This window comes from Notothenia rossii, assembly GCF_949606895.1.
Source record: "Notothenia rossii genome assembly, chromosome: 2".
NCBI classification, from domain to species: domain Eukaryota; kingdom Metazoa; phylum Chordata; class Actinopteri; order Perciformes; family Nototheniidae; genus Notothenia; species Notothenia rossii.
This window is the reverse complement of record NC_136904.1, coordinates 55717264-55727078: the sequence shown is the minus strand read 5'-3', so window position 1 is coordinate 55727078 and position 9815 is coordinate 55717264. Positions and strand designations below refer to the sequence as shown.

At 40.1% G+C, this 9815-nt stretch overlaps 1 protein-coding gene across 2 annotated transcripts; it reads left to right on the top strand.

Moving 5' to 3' along the window:
* The first annotated feature begins 5657 nt into the window (after positions 1-5657).
* LOC307030353 (uncharacterized protein) lies at positions 5658-9175 on the top strand. 2 transcript variants are annotated; one of them, XM_079666706.1, is made up of 5 exons: positions 5658-5804; positions 6174-6562; positions 6667-6808; positions 6914-6986; positions 7203-9175. In XM_079666706.1, exons 2-5 carry the CDS (start codon positions 6184-6186, stop codon positions 8103-8105), a joined length of 1497 nt encoding a protein of 498 aa, XP_079522832.1. In that variant the 5' UTR covers positions 5658-5804; positions 6174-6183; the 3' UTR covers positions 8106-9175. The 2 variants fall into 2 exon arrangements, with proteins under 2 accessions (XP_079522832.1, XP_079522831.1); XM_079666705.1 differs by lacking the exon at positions 5658-5804 and having other exon boundaries at positions 5920-6562.
* Positions 9176-9815: the final 640 nt, after the last annotated feature.

The following is a 9815-nucleotide window of genomic DNA, read 5'->3' as shown; positions in this document are numbered from 1 at the left end:
TTAAAATCAAACAAAACACCCGAACCCCGAAACAATTGTTTTTTACGCAAATTCACGTTTATTTTGAAATAAGCCGTTGAGACTTCCGACTAATTTCGATAGAGCGGGTCACATATATCTATGATAAAATCATGGATGGATAAAATGGGCCAACTTTTGAGAGAGCGAAACGTCACAGATTACCCGTCATGCCTGAGAAGTACCCGTATGTGCGCTCATAGAGCATGCGCAACTTTAACCACGCCCCCCAAAAGGCTCGTTCACATTAAGCACGTCAATTTGCGTACACGTAGCAGCACCGCGCGTTCATGACAGCATGGTATTGGATCTTTATAGAGTGGCGAAGTCACGCCCACTTACTTCCGCATCATGGGACCTTATTCAGAAAAAATAATACATTGAAGTCAATGGAGAGAGAAAACGTATCTTTTGATCCCGTTTGAATTGTGCCATGAATTACACATATGTTGTTTGTCAATCTTAAAAAATCCTTTCCATGTCAAAAAATTCAAAGTTTGTCTTAAAACTGTTGAAATATAAGACTATGAAAAATACGCAACTAGAAAGACTACAAATCCCAGAGTCGCGAAGGTGCTGTCATAACTGATGTATTCCCTCCAGATAGCTAAAAATACATTTACTTACTGTACTTACTTACTTTAACAAGATGCCTGTGTGCTTTGTACCAGGTTGTTATCATACCAGTAATAGTACCTCTTGCTCGTTCTCAACTAAAACAAAACACGTGGGTGTACCTTGTTAGCTAATGTTAGCTAGCTGACATTAACGTTAAACATTACACTCGTGTTACTCACCGAAACCTTGTAAAGCCGGTCCCGCATGTTGGCTCTTACGGAACCGACTAACTCCCCTTTTTCGTATGTACAGCTCTTAACATGCCCAGACTTGTAGTGATTTTCAACTCTTTTAATACTTTTCGCCTCATTCTGAAAGAAAGAGGTGAAATGTACCAACGTGACGGCCATCTTGGTGTTGGTGACGTGTAAGAAATGTGTAACTTCACAGTTTTACGACACATTTAAAACAATTTGACTTGCAAAATTATCTTTTAAATTGACAAACATCATATGTGTAATTCGTGGCACAATTCAAACGGGATCGAAAGATAATCTTTCTATCCCCATTGACTTCAATACATTATTTTTCGCCACAGAGCCCTTCCGGTGGACCTCCATGGGACCTTATATCGGAAAAATAATGTTTACAATGTGTACAATCGTTTGCTTTAATATGCAGTATATTTTTTGTATATTTTTGTGTTTGCTTCCTCCTGCTCCCTTTCGGACACATACTGTATGATTTATTATTATTATTAATATGAAGATATTATTAAGATAAGATAAGATGTTACTTTATTGTATTGATTGAACATTTTAGTTTAGAATGTGCTGTCTGTCCCACGGTAATTCAGAAGGCTCACAGGTCACATTCCGACCATTATTTAAAACAATAGGTGCTTTCACACCATCTACAGTTTGATTTGTATAGAGGGAGCTCTGTGGCTGAATGGCCAGCGATTAGGTGTGGCGCATTTATCATAGGTGATCAGAGCTAACTGCCTGCCGTCAGATTTCATTCAAAAAACAGATCTGATTTTAAGACTATTTCTGCGCTCATAAAGAATGATAAGAATAAGAATAATGCGTATTGAACTGGTTTCATTAATTAGTGAGTTTATTTAACACTAGAACCACCAATCGGGTCAATTTGTGTGATGTGTGTTGTGTGTGTGCAATGTAACTTTTTTTCAATAAAATATTAAAGTCTCCCAGTCCGTGACTTTTCCTGAAAGTGTGTCATGTAGCACCCTATGTTGTTAAAAATTGCATTCGAATAGCGGGATTTGACGGTTTTAGGTAGGCCTATACAAAAACCTCTGGCGGTTGAAGTATTATTTGAATTATTTGAAGTATTAAAGTAACGTGTTATGGCAGGAAAGTTCAATCTGGTATATTCATTTTAATGTCACCTTATATATTCGTGGGTGTTAAATTTGAAAGTACATTTTTACTGTTTAAATAATAGAGAGGCTTTTCATATATTCCTGAAACAATGTCCCACTACTTAGTAATAATAAATTAAAGCAATAGTCTTTTCTTCCACTTTTCATGTGTAGTCAAAAGGGTGGTTTTATGACCTTTGAGATCTGCTTTGCAGTTCCCAGCAAGGAAGGGGCCCTGAGTCTCTAGCTTCCTCTGCTAATTGCTAAAACCCATATTGATTAGCCCAAAGGGAGATGTGCCTCAGATACAAGACAGTTGAAGCCGAATAGAATTAATGATTTATCTCCTACTGACCCCAAAAGAGGCCTTGAGACTTGGGTCACCCAGCAGTAAATGAGATAAAGGTCCTTTTGAGCTTATCAATAAAATGTATTCATTCCTAGTAAGCTGACTTTGGGGTGAAGGGAAGTTCAGGGAAGCCATTAAGCGATAAGAACAATTAACTTCTGTTAAAGATACATGATAGGATGTTTGTATATGTTGAAGATGTTTAGGGGGAATGAGTATGTGTCCTGTCAAAGAGTCCTCTGTCATGACTCCCAATCATTGATTGGGGGATCTTCCTGAGGGCAGAGGGACAAACACACACACACACACACATACACTGTGAAGCAACAGATGGAATCAACAAACTGACTTACTACCTGGGATCCCGCCCAGAACGGAAACCGACCAATGGAACACTGCCAACTCACTGTCTAGCTCGCTCAGAAGTGAACTCTGTGTATAAATGTTGTGATCATTTTGAAGATAGGGGCTCTTGTTTCTGACTGGCCGTTCCTGAGACGTGTCTCACACGGTGGTAGAACCTGAGCCCGGACTACTCTGCAGAGTGCTTCGTGATTCGGTGATGTATTTGTATGTTTGCATCATTAAAGCAGATTATTGTTTAACCCTTATCCTGGCTGCTTTGAATTTTTCCTTCTTTTGAGAACCCGCTCATATAGGAACGGCGCGGAGCAGAGATTCTGCCCCAACAAATGGTGACCCCGACGTGATGACGTCATGACGTGGTGACGTCATGAGTAGGGTTTTTGAGAGGAAAATCAGCAGCCAGCGGACGAATGGTCCGGAGAAGAGGCCTAGAATAATCTCTGACAACTAAAACGAGGATCCTACAATTGAAAGGTGAGCAGACGAGCCTGTTTCTATTGAAGGTCTGTAATTGGCTAAACTAAATTTTAGAGTTGTCAGAGACATATTCCGGTGTCATAGTTGTTGCGGTGGAATATACAAATACATATTTTAAATAGGTAGGAAAGTTATATAACATAAAAGTGAATCAACGAGGTATGTAAGACGAAGGTGAAAGGCCCCGTACTTCTTTCAGAAAGGAGACGGCTGAAGACTCGTTGGGGGATGTTCAGTGCCCGTTTTCAGACGGCATCCGGAACACATCTGAATAATAATTCTTAGGTTCATAGGAATCGAAGTTGAGTTATAAGTAAATCCAAAGGAGAGTAACGCAACCTTCAAAAAGCAATTTTGAAGTGACCGGACCTCATTAATCCTTTGTTCTGTGGGGGTTGAATCTATAAAGCCAAACGTCACGATAAAGAGTTCTGTAAGCCTGGGTTACGACTCCATGTCAGCGTCACATCGTTGAAAGACGGTGTTGAAGCGCGCTGAGAGGCTCGCTAAACTTGTTGGAATAAACATCGGACAATAAAAGCTGAATAGACTGTACGGGGTATTTTTTCTGTGAATATTTACTGGTAGCAAAGACAGTAAGTCAGATCAATAGATACAAAGTCTGTGAATATTTACTGGTAAAAAAGAAAGTAAGTCAGATCAATAGATACGAAGTCTGTGAATATGTACTGGTAACAAAGACAGTAAGTCAGATGAATAGATACAAAGTCATAATGAAGGGAGAATTTGAACGAGAGGAGCGTGAGTTAAGAGCTTACGAGAACAGTGGGTTCAAGCAGAACAATTTAATAAAAGGATAGCAGAAGTGTTAATTGTTGAAGGAAGCCCCCCTTTTTCCTCTCGAGAGCAGCAGCAGCAGCCCGGAGTGTGTCTGCTTGCTTTTTTCTCTAATGCCTGAAGTTGGAAGGAAATACATTGAAAATTAACAGATCAAGGTGTGATTTGAATTGGTAGATATATTGAAATAAATAAGAAACAATGATTTGCTGCTATTTAAATATAGTCTTTGAGAACTGATTGATACCGTTGCATTGCGTTGTGAATTTTATGGTATTTATCATTAACTAAGGATTGTACTTAATTATACTAAAAGGAAAATTATATTACATACAGTAACCTTAGGGGAAAGTAAAAAGAGATTTATTGAGTATATGAAGTACATTAAGGGTAAGGTTTTATTCAAATTAAATATGATAGGTGGATTTTTCCACCTAGAATAAGACATGGAAAGAGGAGAAGTTGTTAGACATGAAATAACGAACTCATTGGAAGAAATATATATTGTGAGGTTATTTAGGAGTTGTTATCATATACAGTTACTCTCAGTTGATGGTTGTTTAAAGTAGATAGGAAACTGAAAACGTAAACGATTCACCACAATGGTGTTTTTAAGTTTATGAAGAAGGAGTAGAAAGTAAAAAGAAGGTTTTTGTAAGTTTGTCAGTCAGAGGGAATCTGTTAATGTTTAAGCATGACAGAGGTGCTGCACGAGGCTAAAAGCCATCTCACACAGTTGGAGAACAAAAGAGGTTTTGATGAGAGAAGCTTGGGCTGGCAGCTGCAGGGCGCAAAGAGGAAGAGAGAGAGAAAAGTCAGATGGTTTGAAGAAGTATAGAGAGAGTACAGGTTATATAGAGTTACTAATATTCGGGAAAAGGTCATATTGTTTTGTGAGTAACATAAAATAAGAATATATTTACTAGATATAATAACAACAGGCTTATCTAGGTTAACAGAACATTGCTATTAACCAGTTTCAGCTGCAACTATCCTGTCTTTGTTCTAAAGAGAACATACGTTTAATTTACAATTAATATTAAGAAAAGTTCACAATTGATACCATTAAAGACCGTTTGGGATTAATAGGACGAGTTTGTCATAAACATTCGTGCTTAGATGGAATAAAAGTGTTGAGATGTTCTCAAAAATGGGAGTTTTCACGATGCTTTTTAGTTTTTATTGAAACAATTAAGTAATAAGGACAGAAAAATGTTCCGTGATGATTTATTTAGGTTTCAGCTTTAGTAATAATGAAGATTACATTTTGTAATAATTCCTTTAAGTGTTCCAAAAATATATTCATTAACTGTAATCAGATTACTTGTTTTAAATATATAGCGCTGAATACAGTTAGTTTTGTATTCTGTTACAAATCTAACCATGTTTGTAACACACAACTTAGATAAACAATTTGAAAAATAATAGAATAAGCAAGTAGATAAAAGATGAATCTATAGTGGTTAAGAAAGGTGTCTTAGTTTTGCCTATTAACTTAGAACTGAAGTAATGAAGAATAGGAAGACTGTTACCATTAATGGGTTTAACATTCACATGTTTCAGCATTCCTGACCATATAGACACTCAGCTGTTTTATTTTGTAACCCGCTGGGGGAGAGATTTACATTGAGTTTTTCTCAGTAGCTGATTTGCTGTGATTACAGCAGCATTGGATAGTTGTGCACCACCTTTGGGTTGTAGGGGAGAGCGGGGTAATGTGGGACACCGGGTAATGTGAGACACCCGCTGTAACTAGGCAAAGAAACAAATTTGCGGTCATGTGACCATAATGTTTTCAACCCCTTCCCACCCCCCACTTGTCATGAAGGAGAAGTTGGTGCTGGTTCTGTGGTAAGTATTTTTTTTCACAAAAATGTGTTTGTTGCATGTAAAAGTAAATTTTCTTACTGCGAACGTAATCAACTGTAGTATCAAAGCAAATTGATTCAGGTTGAAAAACTTATATCAGACATGTTGATGAACTTCCAACATATAAAACCATGTGATTGATGCTAGTTAAAGATTAGCCTGAATTGCCTAGAGATGTTGTTTTTTCTAAAATGGTGGCTGTGGGGTAAAGTGAGACAGATGCTGTGGGGTAAAGTGAGACGCTGACTCACTTTACCCCGACATGAAGCACAAGTTAAGTTTAGTCTTATATATATTTTAGTCTAATATTACAATACATATGTTTTAATTTTAATGTCATAAACATTGTAGAAAAGTCATCATGCCAAGACGATACATCAGGACGACATCTTGGGGCCAAACACCCCTCACAGAGATGGAGAGTGCAGCTGCAGAGGTCATGCAAGGAAAGAAGTCCTTAAGACAAGCAGGAAAGGAACGAAATATCGACAAGACAACCCTCCAAAGATTCATTAAGAAAATAGAGAAAGGGAGAGTTAAATCAGTAGCCTGGGGTGCAGTAGCTGAGGCAAAAAGAATACTGACAGATGAGATGGAGGAGGAGCTTGCCCAACATTTAAAACAACTGGCTGACCAGTTCCATGGCCTTGCTCCAGTTAAGTGCCGTGAACTGGCATTTGAATATGCAGACAAAAACCATATCCCTGTCCCTGCCAATTGGATGGAGAAACAATGTGCAGGTAGGCTAGGGTGCGCAAGAGATCACATGATTCTGTAGGTCAACTTAGGCCAACTGATCTTGCCACAAAGCTTATCTTATAATAACGAATTGTCCACTCTTTAGGAGTAGAGCGGTTTGGCAGCTTTCTAGCCCGTCGCCATCTCTCTGTCCGAACTCCGGAGGCAACATCCCTGGGAAGGGCTATAGCCTTCAATAAGACTACAGTGGGGGAGTTCTTTACAAATCTGGCTGTAGTGATGGACAGGTGACAGAATTAATTCTTTAGTTGCAAATGTTTTATGGAGGCTTTACCTGTAAGATTTGGTTTTGATTCTGATAAGGTTCTTCCCTTGCCTCTCTTCTTTAACAGACACACATTTCCTCCACACATGATTTACAATGTGGATGAAACAGGCGTCTTTACAGTACAAAAGCCACGGCAGGTAAGCTACTAGAGAGCAGCAGACTGATACTGAGTGGCTTGTGATAATGACCAGCTAACTATTGGCAGAATGCTGAAACTAATGCTATTAGTAATGTTGTGAGCCTGTGAACTAGAAAAAAATGAATGGACTGCAACAAAATAAAATGTACCTTTAGACCAATAGTAGCCTACTGATTGCACATGCCATTGATTCTAAACTTTCTACTTGATTCAGGTTGTGACAGAGAAAGGGAAAAAGCAAGTTGGTTCTATCACATCAGCTGAGAGAGGAGAACTGGTGACTGTGGTGTGTGCAGTGAATGCTGCTGGGAATGCCATACCTCCCATGTTTGTCTTCCCCAGAGTTAGGTTTAAGGACAACTTCATGATAGGAGCACCTCCAGGAGCCAAAGGTGCCTCCACCAGAACAGGATGGATGAACGAAGACACCTGGCCTGAGTTCCTCGATCACTTGATAAAGCACACTAAGTGCACTCCTGACCATCCCATGCTGCTAATCCTGGATAATCTGAGAGCTCACATCTCACTCAAGGCAGTGGAGAAAGCAAAGAGTAATGGTATTGTTCTGCTCACCCTCCCACCCCACACATCCCATCGCTTGCAGCCTCTCGACGTGACGGTGTATGGCCCGTTCAAGACCCTATACAGCCGAGCTCTTGATGGGTGGATGAGATCTAACCCTGGCAAAACAGTCTCCATCTATCAGATTGCAGGATTTGTGAACGAGGCCTTCTTGTCAGCAGTGACACACGCAATATCACCTCTGGCTTCAAGTCCACTGGGATCTTCCCATAATATAACAGAGATATTTTCCCTGAGGAGGCGTTTGCACCATCCATGGTGTCAGACCGGCCAAACCCTGAGCTGCGGCCTGCATCCACTGGTCCATCCACTTCAGATGATCCGGATGGTCCACGGCCTGCAGATTATCCACCCCCTGCAGATGAACCACCTGCTGCAGATGCTATTCCACTCGCTGATGCTATTCCATCCACTTTGCATGGTCCACATGGATGTGCCTCGCCAGCTGTCTCACGATCTGGATATGTGTCTCCTCAGGAAATCATACCACTTCCAAAATGTCCCCCCAGAGGACAAACAAAACGAAAGCGTGTGAAGACAGCCATCTTAACAGATACTCCAGAGAAGCAAATCATAGAACAGGCTTATGAAGAGAGACAAAAGAAACTTGCAGGGAAAAAGCAAAATAGCAAAGAAAAGGGAAAACCGAAAAAGAAGGCACCCAAGAAGAAAATCATAGATAGTAGCTCGGAGGAGAGTGATGACCCTGTCCCATTTGAGGATGATTTTGAGAGCTCTGAAGATGAGAGGAGTGACCCCGGAAACAAAGATCTGTCCGTGGGTGACTTCGTCCTCGTCAACTTTGCCACAAAACACCGAAGTATCCGTTATGTTGGCATGGTTGAGAAGGTTGAGGGGGACGAAATACTAACCCAATTCCTCAGAAAAACCCAGGGAAACAACAGAGAGTGGGAGAGACCCACGTTTGCTATGAAAGAAAAGGATGTGGCACATGTTCCTAAAGGTGATGTGGTGAAGAAGCTGCCTCAACCTAATAGGCCTGGAGGAACAACACGGAGAGAGCAACTCTTCACCTTTCCCTGTAACCTGCAGGGCTGGAATGTAGAGTAGGCCTTGTTTAAATATGCGGCTGATGTTCATATCATATCGTGTTCTAATCTAACTGGTTAAAGGGTTAATTGAATGTTTATTAAAGCACTTTGAAATATATTATGTTGTATTTGACTTTGTTTGGAGTTACTTTGTTTAAAAAATGTGCTAAATTGACCAATCCCCATGATTATGTTGCGCATCCGACATTAGTTTTGGAATGTGTGGTTGTCAATCTATCTGTCAGGATTCTAACTGTTACAACATGTGTTGTTTTGGTAGTTTAAAAGTGGAAAAGGTAAGTGGTTCAGTTTACCCCCTTGATTTCTCTAGTCTGTCTCAGTTCACCCCTTAGCTGGGGTAAAGTGAGACACAAGACCACTTTTTAAAAAACAATCATATTTTCACTGCCCTTTGTCCTGAAGACATTCTGATCATTTCCAGTGCTAGGAAACATCCTGAATTAATGGGAAATGTGTAAATTTTACTGATATATCATTTTAGCTCGCCTACAGGAGAGCAAATGTAAAAAATGTCTCACATTACCCCGCTCTCCCCTACTCTGAATCAGTGTGTTGGTGAAAAGTTGCTCATTACAGAAACAGAAGAACTGTGCAAAGAACGCATCTCTGAGGAGGTTTTGACAGTTTGCTTGTGCCTTGTTGTCAAGGCAACAGTGGTGTGAAGAGGTACTGCAGTTTTGGGGGATTTCTGCTGTACAGAGGACAACGTGTGTCTGCTGATTGTATCACATTGATCCAGAGGTCCCTTCCCCCTCAGAACATCCCAATGCCAGAGAGAGTTTCCTTGGAGCCCACTGACCAGGGCCGGTTCTAGCTTTTTGGGGGCCCTGCCACTGACTACAGCTGAAGAGGACAATGAATCATTGACTGTTCTCAATATGACAAGATCAAGAGACAGGCTGGTCTCAGTCTGTTCAGACTCTGAAGAAATCATGCAATGATTTTACAGCATAACTGTGCAAGAGTTTATCAGAAGGTGGTGTAGAACGATATGCTTAAGCGTTTAGGAAGGGAGGCTGATTGTTTAATGATGGTCTGGAATGCTGAAAAGAATAACGTTTAATATCCTTGTTTGGCAAACAAGACATCTGATTATTATGTCACACATGATAATCTTGACATAGTGACTAGCTATGGGTAAACGTGTGGACGTTATACCATTATTATCATGA

Bases quoted from the DNA above. Each gene is read 5' to 3' on its own strand.
- LOC307030353 (XM_079666706.1), top strand. From the start codon at position 6,184: ATGCCAAGACGATACATCAGGACGACATCTTGGGGCCAAACACCCCTC. The intron at 6,563-6,666 runs GTAGGCTAGGGT...TCCACTCTTTAG, and splicing joins GATGGAGAAACAATGTGCAG to GAGTAGAGCGGTTTGGCAGC. The intron at 6,809-6,913 runs GTGACAGAATTA...CTTCTTTAACAG, and splicing joins CTGGCTGTAGTGATGGACAG to ACACACATTTCCTCCACACA.